Source organism: Balaenoptera borealis (genome assembly GCF_965194805.1).
Source record: "Balaenoptera borealis genome assembly, chromosome: 3".
NCBI lineage: Eukaryota > Metazoa > Chordata > Mammalia > Artiodactyla > Balaenopteridae > Balaenoptera > Balaenoptera borealis.
In genome coordinates this window covers 139,848,742-139,875,128 of record NC_138866.1, presented here as the reverse complement: position 1 = coordinate 139,875,128, position 26,387 = coordinate 139,848,742, and the positions used below count along the sequence as shown (strand labels likewise).

General features: G+C 38.7%; 1 protein-coding gene across 20 annotated transcripts in view; it reads left to right on the top strand.

The window, feature by feature from the left end:
• The window catches only part of MCTP2 (multiple C2 and transmembrane domain containing 2), a 263,257-nt gene that overhangs the window by 135,872 nt on the left and 100,998 nt on the right, over positions 1 to 26,387 (top strand). For all 20 annotated transcript variants that reach the window (XR_014243575.1, XM_082388909.1, XM_082388908.1 and 17 more), the window contains 4 exons: positions 2,641 to 2,827; positions 5,513 to 5,606; positions 19,169 to 19,271; positions 20,654 to 20,756. Coding sequence is in view for 19 of the 20 variants with exons in the window: in XM_082388909.1 (XP_082245035.1) it covers positions 2,641 to 2,827; positions 5,513 to 5,606; positions 19,169 to 19,271; positions 20,654 to 20,756 (487 nt within the window). In the remaining variant the exon portion in view is untranslated. The remainder of the gene's footprint in view (positions 1 to 2,640; positions 2,828 to 5,512; positions 5,607 to 19,168; positions 19,272 to 20,653; positions 20,757 to 26,387) is intronic.

The following is a 26,387-nucleotide window of genomic DNA, read 5'->3' as shown; positions in this document are numbered from 1 at the left end:
GATAGAGCAGTTCAGTTCTAGAAAGTTTATAGAACGTCATCCTTAGAGCGGGTGGTTAAGACTAGGGAGAAGGTAGCTTTACATTAATTCATAAGACTAAAGACATCAGTGTTTTAAGAATCAATTAATTCATATGATGGGGCAGGGACCCTAAGAAACTGGGTCATAATCTATGTGCAGAAGGATCAAGGTTTAATTTTGATTGAACTGATGCCTATGTATCAATTTAATTTGCTCTTCCAAGTCACTAAGAAAGTAAAAGTAAGTATTTGATTGAATTCACTCATTAGTTAACTGGGAACGTAGAATCCATTAAGTTTGTCCTGAAATCCCCCATCTGGTGTTTATGGGGCTCTTTTATCTAAAATAGGCAAGGCTATGTTATGTGCAGGGTTTCTTTCTTCGTTATCGAAATAATCTTTAAAACTGAGATAGGTGGAAAAGTTTCACAGTGGGCAGAAATGACTGAAAAGTTTGTGAACATGTGTAATTTCTGAGACAAAATTCAATATTTAGTTTGCATTTCATCTGGGATGTGATTCACACTTGTTTAAATTAATAAACTGCTCTGTTCAAGTAAGCTGTGCCTTTAGACAGTCAGGAAGAGAATGTGCAAAGTTATTGTAAATATGCTAATATTGCTTACAGTCTTTTTAGATGACTTTTTTAGAATTACTGTCAGGTCCGTTTTGAATTATCCAAGAAAAAAATTATTATTGCCTCATTATACATCATTTTTGACTCCCAAATATTATTTGCTCTCAGAGATCCTGTAACTTTTCCTTTTTGTTCAGAAGATAAATAAAACCACCACCACAACAAAAAGGTAAACTTCAAAGGACAAAAATGCCATTATTAATGATATTAAAATGAATGTGTCATAAATAGGTTATTGCTACTTTGGACTAATGAAGATGACCACCAGAGAAAAGTCTTACAAATTCGGATCATTCATCTTTCCGTAAGAAAGAGGTTTATGAAATGAAAGTGTACATAACAGTGGAAAATAATGCTTAGCAAAGTGTTCCTAAGCAGGTGAACTACTGCTATACTTGTTCAGAATTTGCGGGTACTTAGTTCTGTAGAAATGGCACAGTTAAAGCACTTGACATTTCTTTCTTTCCAAGCAAAATTAATTCCCCATTTACATACTTGCTCATGAAATAAAAATATTTACTAACCCCTCTTTTCACAGTAGTGAACTTTAACTTTGAAATATCCCTTATTGTACAGAAAAAAAATTGTTTTGATTCAAATCCTAGAGGGTTATTTAAAATATATATATATATATTTTAACGTGTTTCCAGTAGAAATGATGAATTTATTTCATGCAAAAGCTCTAATTGCCACCTCTTCTAGTAACTGGAATCGCTTTTGGTAATTAGGAAGTAAATACCCACATATGTTTAATTTTATAGGTACATATCACTATTAATTCTATTCTGTGGTAAAAGCTAGTATAGACCTTTAATATTGATATTTCTGGGGGAAGGGATTGCAAGCTTTCTTTTAAATTTATTAAACTGGAACTTTTTCCATATCCATGTGGCTCAAAATTGTCGTTGCTTTATATATAAAGTAAGTTTACCTATTTCCTATTATCTGCAAACTTACAAAGTCCATTGATGATTAAGGGTAAGAATCCATTCCTGTCAGACATTCTGAGGCCGTGCTTCCATTTTTTAATAACGTCTTGAATAGTCATCTTATTCAAAAACTAGAGATGGCAAATGAGAATGAAGAACACACACTACCTTCCCTCACTCTACTCAGCCCTGCCTACCTCACCTACCTGCACATAAACAAAGCAAGTGTGGTCCAGGCAATCCCAGACTTTTCGTGTTAAAGCAAATAAATGGCTTAGCACCTCAGCCCCCCCTTATGGGTGTTTGCTTCTGTATTTAAATGCGTTTGAGGTTTTCAACATCGCCAGAACATTGACTGTTAAGAGGCGGAAAACATGCAATTGATAGCAGATGGGTGCAGCCTTTTCTGGCAGTGCTGCCGAAATGGGATCAATCAGTAGCACTTCACGCTCCATTTGTCTAACAGAAGCCCACCTGGGGAAATCCTGTGGAACTATGCCTATTAGGAAAACACCTTAACACATTTCTTTAAATAAAAACTCGCCAGTCGGCATTAATCTAGAAGAAAATGGTTTCTCCATTAACCCTCTCCCGCTTGCACAGCTCCTATCTTTTCTTCTTTTTTTGAACCAATGTCTCTTATTCTCTTTGCTGGTAGAAGACCAGCCAAGAGCAGCCCAGAGCAGCCTTCTAGAGCCGGCATCCATAGTGCTGAAACTTGGAAACTCTTTTCTTCCTAGTTCTTGATCTCATCGTTTTTCTGCAGACCTTATTTGTCAAAGATCTGCTGCTTCTCGGTTCATTTGCCACTTTCCCCATGCTGCCTTTTCTTTGTTTTTCTTGATCTCTTTCTCTCCTTCATTCAGGGTGTGTTAGGCTGGGATGGAGTGTTAGCAGCCAGGAGAGCCCTTGCAACCTTCACCACTCAACCAGCCCATGCCCAGGCAGCGTGAGGTTTCATGGGGAGGATGAAATGAAAATCAGGTGCTTTGGAGGTTCAGCAGCTGCCACGTGTTAATGGCTTTTCTGTCTCTGATTCCTGCAACTTTTCCAGGTGTAAAGTGGATATCTCAGCCCTCCCACTGAAGCAAGCCAACTGCCTGGAGCTGCCGCTGGAGAGCTGCCTGGGGACGCTCCGGATGCTGGTCACCCTCACGCCCTGTGCAGGAGTCTCCATCTCAGATCTGTGTGTGTGCCCCTTGGCAGATCCCAGCGAGAGAAAGCAGATCGCCCAGCGATTCGTGAGTGCTTTGCCTTGTTACACCCCCTCCTGACCCCCGCACCCACCCCCACTTGTAAGTTGAAACAAAGTCTATGAATTGAAAATCTGCCTCCAAAGAGATCCTTGTCCAAAGTTTAATGGTATGTCTCGTAAAACAAGACATCAGCCCTAGAGGTTAATGCATTAGTGAGAAGGTGACAGTAGATTAGAGTTTGCCTTCCTATTTTAAAAGCCAAAAAAAAGGTATTTGATTTTTTAGTATCCTGGATCTCTTTGGAGGAAATTGAAATCCTCAAGGGGGCAAAAGGTTGTTTAGCATGTCTGTATATGTAAATAGGAATTTTATTTTATTTTTTTAATTTTTATTTTGGAATATAGTTGATTTGCAAGGTTGTGTTAGTTTTAGGTGTACAGCTAAGTGATTCAGTTATACATATACATATATCCATTCTTTTTCAGATTCTTTTCCCATATACGTTACTACAGAATATTGAGTATAGTTCCCTGTGCTATATAGTAGGTCCTTGTTGATTTTCTATTTTATATATAGTAGTGTGTATATGTTAATCCCAAAATCCTAATTTATTCCTCCCCACCACGTTTCCCCTTTGGTAACCATAAGTTTGTTTTCCAAGTCTGTGAGTCTGTTTCTGTATTGTAAGTAAGTTCATTTGTATCATTTTTAGGAATTTTAATATACGTTCACAAAAGTCGCTTTTTTTAAAACCAAATATTAGTGTTTGCCATGTTGTAGATACTTTTCTAGAACCTCTTAAGGTCAAGTGAGGAAGCGCTTGTGTCTCATAAAGCAAAGCCAAGCCGTAGACAGGCACGAAAGACTTATTCCATACTACCCTGAATAAGAGCAGTTTGTGATTTTTGCCTAAGTAGTTGCAATTTGCTTAAAAGTCCACTCAGCATTTTTAAATCAAATGGCTTTGTTCTCGTCATTATTTTTTGTGCTCTGGCTTTCTAGGTGTCTTTATTTGCATTCTCGTTTTATTCCATCTTCTTTGTAAATCAATGCATTTATTTTATTGCCACACACACGAAAGGCATGTTTTAGGAAAGTGGCATGGAAGTGAAGCAAAGATGAATCCCTATTTAATGGGAATATTATTCTCAGCATAGACTTCAGTGCCTCCAGACTCCTTCACTGTGCAGGCGTATTGATTAATTGAATAATCCTTTATCTTCAGGAGTACAAAGCCTAGCCACACATCTTAATGACAACACAAGATTCTGCATGCAAGGTTGAAGTACTCTAAAGAAGTTTTGACAAAATCCACTTTTAATATTCTCTTTGGTGACTTTAGTTAAGCAAATGAAAATAAAACACTTCCCCAAACTTTCCCATGGATAAATTGCACAATTTACCAAATTCATGAGGAGTGTCATGCATTTATAAGGTGACATTAGGTAAGATCATAATGACTGCTTTGAATAATGTCTGAGGATTCGAGGAGTACTCATTGAAAAGAGATTTGAAAAGCCAGTAATCAAAATAAAAATATCAAGTGTTTTGTTTTGTTTTGGTTTTTTTTGTAGCTAACGAGCTGACCAGCATGCTAGAGGGAAAGATACTGTGTTACAAGACACAAGTTCCAGACTCCTGGATTTGTTTTTTAGGTTTTAAGAATAGGTAATCTTCAAAGGCATTTTGCCTCTAAATTATGAAAGTACTTTATTTCAGATGTTTCCATCTTAGCTTAAACACTAGTTTTTTTCTGTTTGTTTTTTTTAAGATTGAAAATACTGTTTGAAGAAACAACTTCCAAAAGTTCTTAGGAATGGTGCTTCCTAAGGTTTACGTTAGGCAAACCTTAGCTGTTATTAAGCTTTTGTTATTCTTTCCTGAAATGCCTAAATAACAAGGATTTTACTACCCTTCCATAAATCCCTGGGGTCCACTTATCACAGGTTTTTAGTTATCTAATGATGACGGAAATACTATATCCAAAGGTTTGAAAGCAGCATCTTTTTCAGCAAATGTGTTTTGGAGGCATGCAAAGAGCATTTATTTGCTTATCTCTTATCTCATGCACAATTTCTAAAGAATGCAATGTGCGTAGACATCTAAATATTTCTATACATGCTTAAGAATTATCAGTAGATATATTAGAGCTTTGGCACATGCAAACTAAGAATGAAAGTAAATGTGATTACAGAGCAGAACTAGATGCTCAGTCTCTAATAAGCTGGATGTAACATGGACTAGAAAATTCATTCCATTTCCATCCCTACTCTCTTTCTGGTAGTAATAAGTGTCTACGAAGAGTCCAAGTTTAGTCCTCTGATATCCATAAAGTTTGTTCTAACTAGGTCAGAATAATGTTGCCTTTTCGGGTGATTTAAAAGTTTCATTAAAGAGAAAGGGGGAAAAGAGAATGAATGTAGTTCTACACCCATTTTCCCGGTGGGATGTCTGTACTATCACCAGGGGGTGATGTTAAAAGTAGATTGCATGTGCTTTGTAATTTGTTTATTTTGAAAGGGGAGTTAATTAATTCTCAGTCACTTTTAATCTGGTTGCTGCAAATGCCTAAGTTTCCTGTTGACTGATGCAATGCGCATTGGAACTTTTCTTAGCATTGCATGAGATAGATGATGATAAATCTAGAAGGTACTTCCTATAGGGACTTTTTGGCATTAAACAGTATATCAGAAAGCTATGTTCATTTGTGATCTACTTTTCTCCCCCCAGTGTTTACAGAACTCCCTGAAAAATATGAAGGACGTCGGCATTTTACAAGTGAAGGTTTTAAAGGCAGTAGATCTCTTAGCAGCAGATTTCTCAGGTATAGAAAAGTTTCATCTTTTTATTCATTTTTATTTATTTCCTGCTTTGAAATGATCCGGTGGCAGAGTGAAATGTTTTACTAAGTAGAAGCATGTACAGAGCAATCATACTCTTTCAGACAGAGTCACAGAAGAAAAAAAGGTGCAGACAACAAGTTCTCTCACTTCACATTTTTTGCAAAATTATCTTTTTCAAGTAATTTTACTACGATTAGATAATGTGCTAGTCCATTTAGCTTTCAAAGATATTTGTGGTTGATTCGTGTCATGACTTCTTTATTTGTTAAATGTTTGATGAAGATTTTCTATAGGACCTCAGAAGACAGATTTGACTTCTTGCCTTTTCTCTTGCAGCGCTGTGTGCAGACAGTGTTTTATTCTTCACAGGGTCCTAAATCTGGCTGGCTGGCACTTCTCTGTAACAGTAACCAAAGTCTTGGCCATGGAACCACTTTGCCATTGACATTGTTTTATACAAAATTTCTCTTGGTGTTTCACTACCTGGAACTTATAGACAGAGGCTGGAACTGACATGCTTTGTGCTGAATTATGCTTGACTATGAGGAGAGTAATCCAAACGTTCCTGTGTATGATCAGAGGATGCCTCTCCACTCATTGCCTCATTGCTGAATTACCCCCTTGTACTGACTAACAATTTAAGCACCTATATGACAGATGCTATTTACCAAGTAAATTGATGAATATGAAGGCTATTATACAACATGGATCTATTAATGCAGTAGTGCATTTTTGTTGTTGTTGTTATATCATAATTTTAGAATGTGGTCTACTCTCTGTATTTGTGTAACCTCTGAACTTCTGAGTTTGAGGTAGCTCAAACTCTGGAAAAGAGAATGTTAATTAGAAGCAATTTATATTACAAAAATGATGGGATATATGAACTTAGTTTTAAAAAAAGAGTTCTCCCCACCCTCCTTCAAAAAATAAACCAATGGAAATCACTACTCTATAAGCCCCCCCAAATAAGGTGATCTCAATTTTAAGGAAATGCCCAGTGAGTATATCCAAAAATGCTTTTTCAGCCAATATGAATATATTAATTCTCAGGGTTGTGGATGAAATACTTCAGTAATGACTTGTAATATTCATCAGTTTACTTGCAAATGTTTATATAGTCTTAGATTGATTTAGAAATTTTCCTTTTGAAACTTACAGTTTATGAAAACGCTTAATTCAGACGTTTCATGTGGCTTTGACAGAAGTAGTTTTGTCATCACTAAAGCACATGTAGAGTTATCGACCAGTTTTCCAGAGCAAATTGTGTTTTACTTTCATCTCAGTGTTTAGATACAACACTGTTTGAATCTGTGATTGTTGATGTCTCAGTAAACGTTGTCTCAGGCCCCAATAACTCATTTATGCTTTCAAGCAGTATTTTCAAATATTCTTTCTGTAGTTGTATATTTTGTGTTTGCCAGGAACTAATTGAAATGCATTAAACATTTTTTTAAAAGGCTTGTGTACAACTACATCCATATGTGGAAATACTTTTAAAAAACTTACCTTATTTGATGCTTCCTATCAGGTGACTTCCATAAAGCACCCCCAAAACTAGGATTGATGGCGGTTGTTTCAGGCCAATGTGAATTCTCCAAAGAGTACTTTGACTATTAAAGTGTATAGGAGAGAAACCTGGAAAATGGAAGTTTTTATAAAGATCAGACGATAAGGCAAAACCCACTTTTCAGAAGAATAATTTTGGGACAAAATGCTACCATTTTGTCATTTTCTTTATATTCAAGATATTCAGTAGATAGTTTTGGAGTGGATGAAGGTGGTGAGTACCTGAGGATTCCATTAACAAAAAGCAGTGGTTAGAAACCAAATAATGCTAAGCGATTTAGCTAAATGCCCTGGTGTTTTACTATCTCTGTATTATTTACGAGAAAATCATCACTCTTCTGCATTGAAGCAAAGATCCTTGTCATTAGCTAAACATGTCTTTAGACCATATCGATCTTTATTCTTAGAATCAAATTTCACAGTCTAATGATCTTTATATGTTGGTAGGCTCATCCAGTCTATTCCAAACCAAGGTGTTGCTTTAGGGCAACAAAGTGGACCTAATCCAGAGAGTTGTAAAGTAACTTTTCTATATGAAAAAAAAAGTGGATTCAGGTTGCTGTGAGGTAGCAGTAGAGATGTAATTAATGCCTCCGAGATGTTAACGATCATATCATACAGTGGCGACTCATACATTATTGCTGTTATTATCGTTACCAATTCACTTGATATGCAGAAAAAAAAAAATGCCAGCTTCACTTGATCATGGATCTGAAGAGGTACTTATCATTGCCAGTGCCAGAAACATTTAAGAAATAAGTAACTATTTATACCCAGCATTTTCCAGTCAGCCTTGCTTTTTATAACTGAGTGTTTCATGGCACTTGCTCAGAGAACAAAATATTCACTCCTGCAAATTAAAAAGAACTGCATTTACTCTGAATAACCAGGCACATTCTCAAAGAATGGTGGTCGTTTTAGACAGTGCAAAAGGGAACTTTCCAACCTTCCTACTTTTTTTCTTGATAGTTTCTTTTTTTTTTTTCTGTAATTATTTGTTTCTTGAAAACAATACCAAATAACCATAATAACTGATGCTTCAAGTTAGATTCAGGGACTCTGATAAAACAAAAGTCCATGGGAGCAGATCTTGGCAGTGGTCCATATGGAGGTGAAGGTTACGGTTTGCAGAGTGCAGGGACCTTTTGTCCTAGAGGAGAAATGAAAGCACTTGGCAGCCCTGCGATCAGTGGTTTGCCAATTTTAAAGTTATCTATATTTTTGCAAGTAGCAATTAGAAAAAGAAAATATCAGTCACTTATGCTAATCGGATCAAAGTTAGGTGGATATTCCTCATGAGTGGTTATTGATGTTATGATTATGTAGCCATAAAAATAAATTAAACTTGGGGGAAATTGAATCCTCATTACTTTGCTAGCATTTTAGAACATTGGAATAATATATATCATATATATACATTATATATATACATGCACTAAGGTGAACTTCTTTGCAATTAAACATTTAACTTTTTTATATAAAGAAAAAAATTAGTGTAGCTTTCCAAATGTTATAAGGTATTAATAACCTAAATCTACATATGTTACCAATATTAAGATATTTATAAAAGAGAAAGGCTTCAGTGTTCTAATGTGTAGAAAAGATAATTTATTATTTTTTCAAACTAATTCATTCTTTTCTAAATATGCTATTTTATTGTGTGATTGAACCTACTCTAGAATTAATAAATTTAAATTTATATATAGCTTGGTATTTTTGTGTGTGTATCTGACATTTGTTTGTATATAAGTGAGAAGACTTTTTATTTTAAAGAATCGGAGGTAATTAACTTTTCCTGCAGTCCATCCCTCTAAAATTGGTGAAAGATATTTTAATGTTCTCTACAGCCAATATGAGATATGAATAGCCATACACAGTTATTCTAATAGAAGAGCCTGTCAGATATTTTTATTAAAGCATTTGTCTCACAAACACCTTGTGTCCAATGTAACCTAAAATTTTTAAGTAATAGGTTATCCTGTCTGATGTCAGTTCTTCTGTAGTAAACAAGGCCATAGCCTTGATTCACAAAACAGATGATAAATTGTACTTTGAAACTCAAGGTGAGCATAGCTGTTTGTAATGTTTAATGAGACCAACATACTTCACTCAGCTGCCGCTAGTCTTAGAACTCAGCTGTTTTGAGAAGAAAGCAATAAAAACCAAACAAAAACAATGCAGAGTTTGTTTCATAGGCTATAAAAAGGTAATCAAGCAGATAATAGGTAAACAGAAAAATAGTTAGGGAACTGAAATATTTTCTGATCAGAATTGTATTTCAGTACAAATGGCAATGCTTATCTTACCTATTGGGAGATCCACCAGTGAAGAGTAGGAAAGTATTTACTGTGTTCAGCGCATACATGGAGAAATGTTCTGGATAGCCTTGTTATAATTGATAGAATATTGTGGGGAAGCTTCCAGAATTGTACGACGGAGGGGCTCCTTCGGTGTATCAGTACTGAAACCATCACGGCCTCTATTTGCATAATGCACCTGCCAAAATTCAGCACTTAGTCAGTGACCCTTCTCTTATATTCTTAGAATCAAAATGTGGGTTTCACACATCTTCCTCCCTACTAATTAAGCTTTCTATATATTAATTTTGTTCTAAAAGAGTTCTTATATATTAACACCCTTCTCCTTAAGGAATCTTCCAGTGGCAGGATGGGTTATTCTTTAGTCTCCCTCCGCTTTATTCCTCCACCCTGTTAACACCACCAAGATGACCCTAGCCATTAAGTATTCTGACATAAAATAGGGGCGATAGAAGCTTAGGAGAGTTTTCTTTACCTCGTCATGCCAGCAGTGGCAAAAGAGCAAGGAGAACAGCATTGCAAGCCCACCTCCATATAGGATGATAGTAAGTGTTCTAACAACATAGCATAATAGGGTGTGGGTCTCAATAGCCCTTCTTTTGGTAGCACAATCCTATCTTAATTTTTCATGTTCCTGTCATAATACACTGTATGTCATGATGAGAAGCTGGGGAATTATCAGGAGGCAACGAAGGAACAAAACTGGAAATGCCATCTTTCCTCACAATTTGGAGTTACTGTTCTCCAGGGGTCTTTTTTATCATTGCGATTTTTTGTTACTTTCTGCCATACAAAACCCACCCATAAAACGCAAAAAATTTCCAAATATGTCTGGATTTTTTTGATTTCTTGGCTGTAAGATTGTCACTTGGACCCTTTCTCTGTTTCCAATGTTAGTAAGACAACTACCAAATTAACAGAATCTTGTAATTAGAGAATCTTTATCAGAGGAATGGAAAAGACTATGTTTTCAAGCAAAAAATATGGGTTACAGGGAGGTAGTCTTATGTGATAAATAAGCATGTCAGGGGCCATAACAGTGCCTGATCCAGGAGAACAAAGACACATTTAATTCAAGAACTCCATACTTCTTTTCAGGGAGCCCAGTGTAGTTTTCCAAATGCTTTTTGAGTTTGTCTTAATTTAAGAAAAGTCACCTTGGTGTGTAGATCTAGTGATCTTCAAGAAATGTTCATTGAGCATCTACTACAGATCAGACACACCTACCTGTAGGGAGCTTGTGATCACTTCACTCTTCCTCCTCTAGGGGGCAGTGAGTATCATTGATGTGGGTCAGGACCTTGCTCAAAACTGGGTGGCATTTTCAGTTGAGTGGTTCTTTGGCAATGCCATTAGGAGGAGCTCTGTTCCACACGCAGGGTTGCTCTCCCATGACTGGTAAAGTTCTCCATTCATTCATTAAGTACACGATCCCTTTCCAAGAGACTGAAACTCATGCTTTGGGTAAATTAATGTTCAGTTCAATAATTTATTCACTGAAGATGAAAATTATTCCCCATTTTATTTGCTCTTTATTTTTATGGTAGCTGCCTTTCATTTTAATCCCCATGCATTATGGTATAGAAGTTGTATAGAAACAGATGTGTAAATCTTGGTTCTACCACATACCAGCCTTGGGTCCACTTAAGCCTCCAGCTTCTCATGGGTATTTTGAGAGTTAAATCAAAACCTAAATGAGCATACCTGACACATATTCCATGCTCAATAAATGCTATTCCCATTCTTTATTAAATTTATTTTTTTAGAGTATAGTTGACCTGGGGAATTTCACAGGTTATTGTCTTCTTGGTATTTTGTTTATGATTTCTCTAATTTTAAAAAATGTTGGAAATATCAGCGTTGCTAATCACTTTTAGCTTTTCAACCACTTTTAGAAATCTATAGTTACCACTCTATGATGTTTGTTTCTTTTTGTTTCTGTTTCTATTGCCTGATAAAAGTGAAGAAAAAACATGCTTCATGGTAGGAAAATTCTCATACTTAAACCAGTTTAGTGCTTGTATTCACATTTTGATAATATGGATAATAGTTTTATCGATATAAAATGCTTTTATGAGCTCATCAATTTTTTGTTGTATATAAAAGTGCTGTTTTGAGAAACTGTTGACCAAAATACTGCAGTTAGATACCATATTATAGCATAGAAATATTCCAGCCATATGCTGTAATACTGACGTTTGAGTAGTTTCTGTAAATTATAACACTAGCTTTGTTTTCTGTTGTTTTGTTTTTTTTTTTTGAAACATAAGACTGCTTGTATCAAAAGAGAAATAAAATAGTCCTATGGTTGTTGTTCGTTGGGAATTTTAAGTCACATGTCCATTTTCTAGTTTGTTTTCATTGTCTGCTGTTTGAAGCTATATCCGTAGCAATACGTCCCCTCTTAAAGATGCCCCATTTTCAAAGGGTTGACTGTAATTGAATTTCTAGGAAGCTCAGCCATAGTGATTTAGTGCTCTTAATTTTCATGAGAACCTCATGGCTAGATGAGCCCAAATCAAGACCAACTTTTCAAAAACACGTAAAAAACGATACAAATCTGCCCTGGCAGGCCATCTGCTTTAGCAGTCTGCCAAGGAATATGAACTCTAGTTGATGTAAAGTTTGGGAGTTTATAGAAGATTTAGCAGTTTGTAGCTTACTGGTACCTTGTGAGTGAATGAGTTCAGTTCATTGATTAACAGCTGATCTTACTGGCTGGCTTCTTAGTAAGATCTTAATTTACTCAGCCAGTATACCTCCTCTGTGTGTGAGCCTGTGGTGGGTCCTGGTGACATGGTGGGGGAGAGGAATTGGTCCCTGCCTTCACATGGAGTGACTGCTAAACCAGTGACATCTAATGACAATGATACTGTCAAGGTCAAGAACAGGTGTCAAGGTTCATTAAAGGGACACCTGACTGGTGTTCCTGCAGGAAGTGATGTTTTAGCTGAGGTGTCAGGCATAAGGAGGAGTTAGCACAATAGAGCTGAAGGAAAAGCAGTTTTCAAATGAGGGAACAGCATGTTCCAAAGCCTGCAGGGCTTTCCCAAGACATGCAGAAAAGCAAGTGAAACTGGAGAACAGAGCAAGGGGACCCTCAGGGGCCAGGAGGCTATTGTATTAGGTGGGACTGGATTATATAGGAACATGGGGTCCAGGTGAAGAAATTAGAGACCTTTTTAAGTAGGGAACTGATATGATCCGATATGAACTTAAATACAAGTTTATTCTGGTGGCTGCGAAGAGCAAGGATTTTGGGGGTGCAAGAGTGAAAATGGGGAGATGTTAGGCAAATTCAGTGGATGATGGTGCTTTATGGAGCTTGAGTGGTGACAGGGGAATGGAATTAGAAGAAGGAAAAATTCTCATGTCATCAGTTCTTGTTTGTTCTCTTTGTGCTAGAATATTACAACATCAGAAATTTAGTTAAAAAACATTTCAGCAATAGTGTCCTCTTCCTTTGCGGACCTCACAGTCCTAAGTGAGACCTGTCTGTCCCCAGCTCTGGACGTCTGCCACGGTGAAGCGATCCGTCCTCATCTGCAGGATGCCACTGAGGCCATTGTTTGGATTAGAGATGCTTGCAACCCACTCAGGAAGGCAAGAGATACTTGAAAGTTAGGTCCAGAAGGAATAGAGATCAGTGTTTTCTCTTTCTTTAAAATCCGTCTCACAGCCCAGCACAGTACTTCACACATTTTAGGAAACCATAAATTATTTGTTGAAGGGAGGAGCAGGCATATCATACAGTGTGGCATTATGATACCCAAACTAATGATCATAGGAGATTGAGTGGGGAGCTCCCTGGAGTTTAGGGTGGCAGAGAAAGTTCCATGCAGATGATGCATCTTGAACTAGGCCTTGGAGGTTAGTTGGTCCTTTTTTTTTTTTTTTTTTTTTGGAGAGGAGCGGGGCTTGGGAGAGCATTGCAGGGGGAGGCCATTCCACACGCAGAGTTAGGAAGCATGACAGAGCCCCGTACCTCTGTGCTGGTCAGGGGTGGGGCCCAGACACGCTGACTTGATAAAGGTTAGGGAATAGGAGATAGAGCACCATGGATTGTGTGGGATAAGTTGTCAGAGAACACAGATTTTCAGGATGAACACTAGAATTGGCTCCAATATGCAAAAGTAAGGTTTATCAACAAACGGTTGGGGACAAGAATTTAAGGGAGAGATTTTGGAAATGAAGTCTGGAATGGCTGTTGTCCCCACTCCCACATCCACCCCTAGCCTGAGCTATAATGCTCCACAGTTAGCTTCAGGAATTACCTTCCTCTAGAAATTCTTGCCCCTTGTGTTGACAGTCTTTGGTGGCCCCTGGCTGCTTGATAAGTAAAAAGAAATGAAATTTTTAAAAAAAGCACCAGTCATGGCCTTCCAGGCTTCCAGCCAGTCTCTTCCTTTATCCACCCATATCTTATATTTCCTGATCACCACTATTTAGCTGTATGTATGCATATATATGTATCTATATCTGTATCTATCTATCTATCTATCTATCTATCTATCTACTTAATGAATGTTAGGCTCCGATCTGTCCCTATCTCCTCAGCAAAGACCTACCCATTTCTTTTAACCAAATCAGCCTCCTCCTAAACCTTGCTTAGAATTCACCTCCACTGTGAAATCTTTCTGGACTTTAACCAACCATATTAAATGTCTCTGAACTTTAGTCTTCTCATCTGCAAAATGGCACAGACATAACTTACCCCATAGAATGGACGCGAAGATTAAAGGAGAACCTGCGTGAAGCATCGTTTTCTGCACAGAGTGGGAGGAGCCTGGCTTCCTCCAGCCAACACCCATCACCAGAGCCGGAAGTCCCCTGCTGCCTTCTGTCACTGGGCCAGGACACTCTTCACAGGGCATGAGAGGGGCACGCATACCTTGGTTGTGCCTGCATTGGGCCCCTTAAATGAAATACAGGGCTAAATACAGAACAGAGATGTACAGGTGTGCAGTTGAAAACGGGCAAGGAAAATATACAGTTGGAGATCACAGAGGGGAACAGCTTAGTCCTCTGGCAGAGGGTGTGAGTGAAGTTTTCACTGGAAAGGTGACATTTGCTGAAAAGCGTGATTATTATGAGAGTTCCTTGAAGGTGATGACTTGGTGGTCTGTGTACATTGGGACCGGCCTGGTTCAGTGCCAAGAGCAGAATGGGCGCTTAATAAATATTTATTGGATGAATGATTTGACCTCTAAAATACTTTTATTGCTTGTCATTCAACTTCTGTAACTAATATAAAGGTAAAATTATTTAAACGAGGAACCTCCACTTGCCATTCAAGGAATACAAATGAATTTTAACGTGCTGTTCAAAAATAGCAAAGGCTATTGAGAGCAAGGCGCTAAAACACCACCCGACCGTGAATCTGAATCGCTAGTGGTATAGCCGTGTCAAGGTGACACGGCATCTGGATGTAGAAGAGGTGGTCTAGATGTTTTACCTGTACAAACAGGTGGAGCAAAGAGCAAACGTGCAGACCCAAGTGTATATATGTCACTTTGTCTGGTACTGTTTGCTTGCTACTCTTGGGAAACATTTGTGATGGGAGATCGTTTTATCATGATTGAATAAAAATACTCATGATTTAAATTTTTTTGAAAGTCCCTCTCTATCTGGAATCTTTGAAGGGCAAGACATCAATCCTAAAGTGTATATACATTACTCTATAAATGTGTTAATGTCTTCGCTTCTTCTTCCTCCTCTCTGCCTGTTTACACTGTAATATTAATAAATGCAGCATTTTAATGAGCTTTGAAGGAATTATCTTCAGAGAGTCGGCGCAGTGTGTTCCTTGGAGACACACAACTGAAGTTCCCAGTTCCTGGAAGGAAGGCTGTTCCTTCTTAGCTGGGATAGCGGAGGAGTGTACTGGAGAGACGGGGGGTGGGCAGGGCTCAGCGCACCTGTGCAGGCACAGGCCCGGACCCTCTCCACGTCGCTGTGGAGGAACCCCCGGGCTTTCATTACAAGTCTCAGACGGCTCCCCCCGAGCCAGTGCTGGTGGGATGTCATGTCAGTGTCACCTCCCAACAGTCTGACAAACGGTTAAGTAGCGGTTTCAGCTTGGGTTGGGGAGCTGAGCATTGTCTACCTGAGTATGAAGCTGAGAACATATGTGTTCTTTCATGTTCATGTTCTTTTCATGTTACTCGAGAGCTGTCATGACCTTCTGCACTGTCACCCAACCCCTACCCTGTGCCCCGTGAAACACAGTCCCAGAGTTAAACTGCCTTTTGAAAAAAAATGAAGTGTAGTGAATTTACCGTGTTGTGTTAGTTTCAAGTGCACAGCAGAGTGATTCAGTTATATGCATATGAATCAGATTCTTTTCCATTATAGGTTATTACGAGATATTGAATATAGTTCCTGTGCTATCCAGTAGGTCCTTGTTGTTTATCTGTTTTATATAGTAGTGTGTTAATCCCAAATTCCGAATTTATCTCCCCACCTCCATCCCCTTTGGTAACCGTAAGTTACCAAAGTTTCCTATGTCCCTGAGTCTATTTATATGTTGCAAATAAGTTAATTTGTATCAAATTTTTTTTAAGCAGCTTTACAACAAATGCTAAAGGAACTTATCTAGGCAGAAAAGAAAAGGCCACAACTAGAAACAAGAAAATTACGAAATGTATCATTTTTTTTTAGATTCCGCAAATAAGTGATATCATGTGATATTTGTCTTTCTCTGTCTGATTTAGTTCACTTAGTATGATAATCTCTAGGTCCATCCATGTTGCTGCAAATGGCATTATTTCACGTTTTTATGGCTGAGTAAAATGTCTTAAAGAAGCAAGACTTTTTACAGATGCAGATGGATTTGTGTGTGTGTTTGATTTGGGCTGCCCAACATCTGAAACCCCTTCTAGGTTTGGGGTGCTTCTCATCGAATGTTTTGGAGAAGGGCTCAGAGCCACTTTCATGTGGTAGAAAGCCACTGTGTACTCCCTTTCTGAGCCCTGGAAGTTAGGGCACGAGGATTTGCTAGGCAGGGGCAGTCCCTTTACATCTACATCAAGTGAGGCAAAGAAGCGGGAGTGGAGAATTCATATTAGAAGCAGCTACATTTAGGGTCCGGGGTCGGAAGTGTCAGTGGGGCCAGTTTTCCTGGGAAGCAGAGGCCACGCCAGACTTTTCCTGGGGTGAGAGATTGACTGAGATTCTGTGCCTGAGTATCCCTCAGCATTCTTTGGTTTCTAGTGATTTTTCCAGCCTGATTTTCCAATCTGTGGTCTGATCCTGAGAGCTGCTTGCTATTATTTTAATAAATTCCTTTTCTGCTAAATTTAGACAGGGATCATTTCCATTGTTTGTAAGTGACGACCCCAATGCATTCATCTGTGTCCATGGCTCGATCACTGTCTGCTGGCCACTGAGATAATAGCCTTGACTTAAAAGCTTTGGCCAGGCATCCAAGTGTCCAGGCCACTAGTCAGTTGAATGGAATCTCCTATTTAACCCTGACTCTTAGCCATACAGCTGCTCTTCTTTTCTTCCTGTTTTGAAATATCATCTTCATGCTGGCTCCTGCACATGTGTCTCTCTAATGACTTGCAATACTTCAGAGCTCCTGGTTATTAAGTGAATTAGATGTAGGTTCAGTGACCTGAACGGTAGGCCAGTAGGTCAAGTGGCCTGAGCACTGTCTGAGTTAGGCCCTGGTCTGGGATTCCTTGGCCATTTGTAGGAGGCACATCTGTCCTTTTGCCCCCAATTAATTTAGTACACACCGCTTTGTAAAGCGCCAGTGTGCGCAGAGGTAGGCCATGTGTTCATGTCCTGAGAACGTTAGAGACCCTGACAGTTTCAACTCTGGATCCCTCTGCCAAGCCCAACAGAAGGGGAGAGACTTCTTATGCGGTAACTTTCTGTGTTCCCCTTTGGATTCAGGGTTTTCTAATCTTTTTATTTTTTTCTTTTGGAGGCTGTGTGAGGTAGGGGGGAAGAAGAAGAGGTGAGATGGGAGAAGTAAAGGTTAAACTTCATTATTTTTTAAGATAAAAACTTTGAACTTAACCTTATGAAATTAGACTTCTGCATGTGTCTGAGCACCAAAAATGTCCCATGTGTATTCTCACCATTTACTAAATATATAAGATCCTATGTGTGTGTGGCCACTCACTCCAGAGCAGAGTTTTAACTCCTAAATAGCCATGGTTACACTTTTTCTCATTTCTCTTATCACCTCGTAGAAGCATGTAAGTTATCATAGACTTCCAGTTGTAAACGAGTAACTATATTCACTCAGGGACTTCCCTGGTGGTCCAGTGGTAAAGAAGCCGCCTCTCAATGCAGGGTATGCGGGTTCAATCCCTGGTCGGGGAACTAGGATCCCACATGCCGCGAGGCAACTAAGCCCGCGCGCCACAACTACTGAGCTCGTGCGGCTCAACGAGAGAGCCCGTGTGCCGCAAACTATAGAGCCCTTGCGCTCTGGAGCCCGAGCGCCACAACTAGAGGGAGAAAACCCGCACACCGCAACTAGAGAGAAGCCTGCGTGCCACAGCGAAGAGCCTGCGCGCCGCAACGAAAGATCCCGCGTGCCTCAACGAAGACCCCGCGTGCCGCAGCTAAGACCCGATGCGGCCAAAGAAAGAAAAACAAATTATATTGGCTCAAAGAGAATTTAGGAAGGAAACAGAGATGTGCTTCTGTTTTAAAACAAAACACAAACTTGGACTCTCTCACGTGCCACATTGACACCTGCTCTTGTGAAACCAATGTTGCCACTGCTCTCAAGGCTGCATCTGGGTTGTGTGTCAGTCCCAGTCCAATAAGTGTGCTGACACCTATATGTCTGTCCACCTGCCAAATTCCCACACAGGGCTTACACGGCTTGCTGAAAAGAGAGGCTCATGTTCAATCTTTTAGCAAGCACAATTTTTTTTTAATTGAAGTGTAGTTGATTTACAGTGCTGTGTTAATTTCTGCTGTACAGCAAAGTGATGGTTGTACATATATATATATACATATATATATACATTCTTTTTCATATTCTTTTCCATTATAGTTTATCACAGGGTATTGAATATTCAGTAGGACTCTGTTGTTTATCCATTCTATATCTAATAGTTTGCATCTGCTAACCCCAAACTCCCAATCCATCCCTCCCTTACATCCCCTTGGCAACCACAAGACTATTCTCTATCAGCAAGCCCAATTTTATTGTTAACAATATGTGGAATCTAAAAAATGATACAAATGAACTTATTTACAAAACAGAAACAGACTCATAGATTTAGAAAACAAATTTATGGTTACCAAAGGGGAAAGGTGGGGTGAGGGATAAATTAGGAGTTTGGGGTTAACATATACACACTACTATACGTAAAATATGCAGTCAACAAGGACCTACTGTATAGTACAGGGAACTCTACTCAATATTCTGTAATAACCTAAATGGGAAAAGAATCTGAAAAAGAATAGATATAGGTATGTGTATAACTGAATCACTTTGCTGTACACCTGAAACTAACACAGCATTGTAAATCAACTATACTGCAATATAAAATTGAAAAAAAAATAATAATAATTGGAAAAAAGTGCATGACTTTTGTTCACTTTGCCTCTTGCCACTTTTGAGATTCACTTGCTTCTGACCAAGGAGATTCCTTTGTCTCTGACCCACGTCTGTGTTCTTTTTACAGGGAAAAGCGATCCCTTTTGCTTGTTGGAGTTGGGAAATGACCGACTTCAGACACATACCATTTACAAAAACCTCAACCCTGAGTGGAACAAAGTTTTTACATTGTAAGTACTTTAGCCCCTGGAATATCAAAGAGCAGCTTTAACTCAGAGACCAATTATCCCTGATATGTTTGGGGCAGTCTGGGGCTCTTGAGTGGAACTTTCTGTCCATTTTTATGGGCAAAGAGTGAAGTTTATTGTTTTTCTTTTTCTGAAAACCTTTTATGCTTTCATTTTATAGAGTATAGTGTTAATAATAGAAGAGACCATTTGGAACTGCAAGGGAGTGTTATAGGAGAGGCATTTGTAAAGTAGGTCTTTTAGTGACTAAATTAATCTGTGAGTAGAAGGAAGCTTCCATAAATCCAGAGTAATTCACTCCTGGGTTCAAGGAAATTACAAATGTAGACCTGTCTTTAATTCAAGGAGCTTGTATGGTACAACATTATTTTAATATCTGAAGGCTTGTATTCTGCCAGAGTCTTTTGGAACATATAGATTATCTGCAATTCCTCAAGGACTCCCAAAGGCCCCTTATGTTCCAGCTTCTCTGAATGACCTGCTCCATAGTGATGCTCACTTTTCAGACTCAGGCATTTAGGAGGCTGGGTATATTCCTAGTTTGCTTTAGATTCCAAGGCGCCTGGCCATCAAGGGGGAGGCCCCTTTTTCAATTTGGGTGAAATGGTGGTACACTGGCCTCACAACACTGAAGAAATGCTCTGTCTGTGCTTATAACTGGAAGAATATAGTTCGTATTGAATGCAGTTGGTGGTTCCCAAGCAGAAACTTCCCAAGGATCTATGAGAAGAGGATGTACTGTGCTAAGCAGGTTTGCTAATTGCCATATGCAAGTCTCTGGTTTGGTCAACACCCTGCCAATGACCATGGCTCCGTGTTTCATTGTAGCCAATGTCTGGCTTCTGGTCAACATAAAAACTGTTTACCAGTATGTAAATATGCATAAGACTTTTAGTACTCTGTGTTTCAACAATAGGATGCTTTCTAGGGATCTCGGCAAGTAGTGATTTTGACCATCTTTTTTTTTTTTAAGGGAATTCTTCATTAGTTTAAAGTAAAGTAAATCTGATTTTTGTTCTTCTCATTTGGAAGCTACTTTGAAATCACTGTCCTCCTTATTCTGTCCCCTGTTCTCTTTCTTTATCCTGTTTCTTTAACGGTTCTGCCCTTGAGTACACATATACATGGAAAATGTCATAGTAAAAAAGTTGACTTTTTTTTTCCATATGGATGTCTGAATCTTCTCTGATGGAAGGTTTGGGAATACAGTCAGTTTGATTTAATTTTTGGAATTTAATTAAATGGTACTTTTATACTCTGAGGACATACAGATTTAATTAGTGAAACCGTGTTTTCAGACCTTCATGGAACAGACTTCACTTTTGTGTTTTTGTATATAATACATGGTGTGTTTCTTGTTTCAGTCCCATTAAAGATATTCATGATGTTTTGGAAGTGACTGTGTTTGATGAAGATGGAGATAAACCCCCTGATTTTCTTGGGAAAGTTGCCATTCCCTTGCTGTCTGTAAGTTACCTTCGTTAATATACAGTGTGTGAGTCATTTTACAGTTGACAAGTTTCTGTGGTCTAGAGTTGCTTTATCTTTGTCAATCTGGGGGGGAAAATGTCCTCCCAGCTATAGCAGGAAACAGCTGTTTTATTCCTTATCCTTCTCCAGTATTTTCAGTAGTTTCAGATGTAAAGTCACATAATTTTCTCTGTGTGTCAATTGCGTATTGATTTAACCAACCAAAACATTTTGACCGGTCTTTCAATCCACACTCAGTCTTTCCATCTTAAGATAGGAGTTTCTCTTTTGTTTCAGGGAATACATATCTATGACTGATTTTCCATTGGTGAATGAAAAACATCCATGTTTTTCTTCATTGCATCCTTACTGCCCATTTCTTCAAAGATTACTTGCTGTTAACTGCATAGTTATTCTCAATTCCACTAAAGACCATTTTCTCAGAAATTCTGTTTGTCTTTTTAGCAGTCCCGTTTGTTTTCAGTTTCCAAAAGTGCTTTGTGGAAGAAAGCAGAGAGCCTCTCTTGGAAAAAGAGGGCTGTTTTGGTAGTCCCCTTAAAAGGTAATGTGTCAGAGTGAGCTAAGAGCTGAATGAAAAAAAATACCCTATAAAATTCAGAGGGGAGAGCATCATATAATGTCTTTACGTGGGCAAAGGTGGAAAGCTGGGATCCGAATTCACCTATTAATTGGGCATTTGTGTTTACGCCAAATGTACTCTTCTAGAGGAGAGAATTTCAGTTTTTCATCCAACCATTCATACAATGTGTGGTAGAGTTGTAATGGCCTTTTATCTGTGAGGAAGGCTTTATTTCTTTCTTCCCAAAGACTTATTTCCCCAAAGCTCTTAGTGCATTTTTGTGGCTGGAGCAGTCTGTAATTTATCCATGAGATTAGACTAGCTCATATGGTGTTTACAGAGGGGGAAACGCTGCACCTCTCAATATCTCTTCTCTTTTTGATTGGCTTGGTTAATTTCTCCCCAAGTTCTCATATCCCTGATGTTACTTGGAGAGCGTGGTAGAGCAGCTGCTCCCTTGCAGAGCTGGCTGCTGCCGAATGTTCTGAGCCACCAGCAGCAAGCCACGCCCACTCTCAGAGAGGAGATGGTGATGTGGGATTTCCCTCCTTTTTTTTTTTATTACAACTTTGTCAGTTATTCCTGAAAGAATACATGTGACAGGAACATGGGGCACAATTTTAAAGAGGTCTAAAGGGACAAGGAACCAAGGCTTTCCTTTAGAATTTAGTGTCCTTTCTCTCTAACATTTTTTTTTTTTTTGGACATTTCTCGTCTTGTTTTTATAGATAAATCCTTAGTAGCGTATTTGATTCCTTGCTGGGTGAACGCCACTTCGTACCTTTATTAACCTCTCTCTGTTTCGCATGTAAACATTTTGTGTATTTGGTCTTCCTAGAATACCAACAAGTTGACCGACTTTCTTTCCTCCCTCCCTCGTAATGTACAATCGCTGTACGCTGTGGAGTTAGATCTAAGAAATTACCGCTGGCTAAATCAGGTTTAGGGTTTCTCAACCTCAGCACTCCTGACATTGTTGGATGGATCGTTCTCTGCTGCGGGGGCTGTCCTATGTACTGTATGAAGTTTAGCAGCATCCCTGACCTCTACCCACTAGATGCCAGTAGCACCCATCCACCCATCGCTATTGTGATAACCAAAGATGTCTTGCAACATCGCCCAGGGCTCTGAAGGGGGCAGAGTCACTCCCAGTGGAGTGGAGAACCACTGACCTCAATTAATAGAGCTTTCAAACTATATCCTTCTAAATACAAGATAGAGTGATTTGTGAAAGACTTTGTTTCGATGAAAGCAAGCCCATTAGCCCCCTTCACTTTTTCAGGTTGCTGATAAGCTGCCCCACAGTCTAAGCATGCATTTGATAAATATTTATCAAGTGTTCAGTGTGTGCCAAGAATTGTTTTAGGTGGTAATGTTCTAACAATGATCGCAGTGAAGCTATGTCCTCTCCTGGAACTTATCTTTTGATTGCAGGAGGCAATATACAAACCAGAAACAGAAAAAGAAAAAAAAAAAAGCAGTGCACAGTAGGTTAGATGGTGAAAAGTGCTATGTAGAAAATGAAGCAGGGGAGGGGCCTCCAAGAGGATGTGTGTGGGAAAGGGATGCAATTTTCCGTGATTCAGGCAGCGATTACCTCACTGGAAAGGGAACATTTGACTGAGAACTTAAGTAGGTAAGGGCGGGGAGAAAACCAGGAGGGTATCTGGGGAAACTCTTCCAGGCAGGAAATCTTCAAGTTCAAATGTTCCAAGGCCAGGCCTTGACTGTCAAATTTCAAAAATAGCAGAGCAGTGTGGATGGAATAGAGTGAGTAGAGAATAGCAAATGTGAGATAGGAAAGGATAGGCGATAGGATGGTGTGGAAGAGGACCTTGTAGGACCCTGACAGCCTGAAAGTTAGAAGGACTTTGGCTCTTGCTTAGTGGTGATGGGAAACCACAGGGAGGTTTCCAGCTGGGGAGTGTTTGATTTGGTTTATACTGCTTGTTTCTAATATAAATGTAGCACGTGGAGAAATAAGCCCAGATCTGAAAGGTCTCCACTGTGTAAAGGCAGTGTGGCCTGAGCCACGTTTCCCCTTAGGGACTTTGGGGGCCCAGGGATGTTGAGCTGAATAAGACATTTCAGTTGTTGTTGTTCAGCATGGCTGTTTCAGTTCATATTTATTTCCAGTGCTTTGACCAGTAGATTGGGAAAGTGATCAGATCTTACGTAAGATCTGTGTGGTCTCTTCCCGATGCACCCGCAACATACCTTCTCCAAATGAATTGATTCCCTACCTAAAGTGTAGATATAAATGTGTTAGAAAAAAAGGCCATAACCCTCAGTATCTGTAACAGGCAAATTTTGTTTGTTATTTCATTGATCATTTGGTTTTTTAAAAAATTTATATTACTTATATCTATAGTATTTATATTTATAAATTTTGTTTCTATCTATAATTATTTTAAAATAATTCTAACTTGTGATTTAGAGGGTATATTTTAAAATGTATTTAGATCTAGGTTTTTTCTTTATTTAATGTCTATTGAGCAATACTTACCTAGCAAGCCCTGTGCTGTGCACTTACCATATGGTACATCATTAATTCTATGACAGCCTAATGAGGCATGCTTTATTATTATGACCATCTACAAATGAGGAAACTGAGGCAAAGAAAGACCTGTAGCTGGTAAGTAGGGGAGGCTGGGTTTGAATTAGGCAGTCTCATATCAGAGCCATCCTAAGAGGATGCTGTGCTGCCATAGTGAGTAGCTGTTAAGTAAATATTGTGCCAAAAGCCATAACCAAGATCTGCTTTGTGCAGCCACTGGGCTCAGTGCAATGGAGGTGGGGGACAGGGGTGCAGGTGGGATGCAGAGTTAAGTAAAGACGTGCATTTCATGGGTGATGCCTGTGAGACGAACACACAAGACCAAAAATATTAGGTGCCATATAAAAGGAACAGGAAAATGCAAGGTGGGAGGGCTGAATTTAACTTTGGGAAGACTTTAGAAAGTGGGGAGTCTGAGCTGGCCAGGAAGGAGTATGGTGTTCATAGGAACTGCTGGTTGAGGTGAAGAATGAAGGCCATTCCAAGCAGAGGGGAAAGCATGAGCAGAGAAACAGCAGGGTAAAGGAGAGGCCACATTCTGGAAGCAAAGAGCGGCCTTGGTGCCTAGCTCTCAGTGTGAACAGGGAGGCTGGAGAGTGCAGCTCAGGAGGGGTGGAGGGAGTTTGGGGCCTATTCTATGGGCGGGGATTATCTGCAGGCTTTGGCATGGATATAGCAGAGCAGTTAACTAGGAAGAAACTTTGGCTCCTGTGTGAAGCAAATTATAGGGGAGGAAGACTCCTCCTGGAGGAATTGGTGGCAACTCCAGAAAAAAAGCATCAAAGAGAAAACCCTTCAATTCTGTGTTCTAGGCCTCTTAGGAGAAGGATTTATTTCCCTGCTTTTTAAATATTTTTAGTCACAAAAATGGATTTGTTGGTGCTTCACTATTACCTCTATAGGATATGGAACAGTGTCCTATAATACCTTGTTTCATACTTAAAAACAAAAATTGTATTTCTTAGAAGTGTGCGTAATTTTTGTGAGAACACATTTTCTTTAATCAAGTCATAAACTAAAACTTGATTTACACTTTCAGAGAAAATGCAAACTACATTTTAAAATGTCTAAGTGTAAAGTATTGAAAGTACTTCAACTTTTACTCTCTCGAAATGGTAATGTGCTAAGTGCATTTCAGCCTGTTAAATAAAGAGCCTGTTCTGAATTCACTATACCTTTTAATCAGGGTGAATATATTGGATGACTCTTGGCTCCCTTAAAATTCATATTCTAAAGTCAGTATATTTATTAATGGTGGTGAATTGTTCAAAGCATATACATGTGCTCAGATATACATCAGAATTGAAAAAATGCAGGACAGTGAGCCGTCCTTCCGTAGATTTCATTTCTGTTCAACTTTTTAAAAAACAGTTTCTAAAAATGATTATATAGATAGGCAAAACTTTTTACTCATGATTAAAAGCAGTAGAAAATTGCAGTTGGATTGGATTATAATCTGAAAAAAAAATTTTTTTTTGGACGCACCACACGGAACTTCCCCCACCAGGGATCTAACCTGTGCCCCCTGCAGTGGAAGTGTGGAGTCTTAACCCCTGGACCATCAGGGAAGTCCCGCAAACTTTTAATATTTATACATTTCCACATTCTTCCAAAAATCTTCTAATCAATAATATAGTAAATATACATTGGAAAACAGTAGGAATGTTTTAGTTTTAAAACATTCCCAACGTAGACATTGTCTCCTAATAATTATCCAATTCAGTAGATTTATTTTTCATTGCTATTCTCAATTAAGTGATCTTGATTTTGTCGTGAAAATCTGGCTGAGTTCTTCTCATCCTTCTTATTTAAACATGTGTTTACCCTCCTAGAATTAATTATCTAATGGGTCAATTTTGGAAGACTTTGAAAATCAGCTTTCTGTAAAATAGGAAAAGCATCTATTTGTTGTTATTTCCTACTATCTATGGAAAAGTCAACTCAATTTGATGAGGTCCTACATTTTGAAACAAATTTGAGTCCTCTTGTGTAAGCCATGCCAACATGCACATGTGAATTTATATCAGAAGCACAGGCCTTCATGCAGCCCTTAGCGTTCTCTGTGAAGCCAGTGCTCGGTAACTAGGTACACCAATAACAGCCTCACTTAATTAGCTTTATGGGATAAATTTTCTATAATTGCTGTACCAAATAAATGTCCATGCACATCTTCATTTGCATTTCCAATTAAGTATTTGCCCAACTCTCACCTATGATGGATTTTGCACATTGTACTGGACATTCTTAATCATATTTTTTTAAGTTAATGCTGAAATTTTGGCCATTGAAATATATAATATTTATTTTACTTTATATAAATGTCTATGGATGTATAACCAAATACAAAATTTAACAGGGCAAAATGGTGATTTTTGGACACAAACATTCAACTCTCTTCCTCATCTAATCCTGGTCCAACATGTTCATTGAAGTAAAGGAAGATAAGGCACATTTTTCTGTTGGCCCTGGAAATTAGCAAAGGGTGCCATAA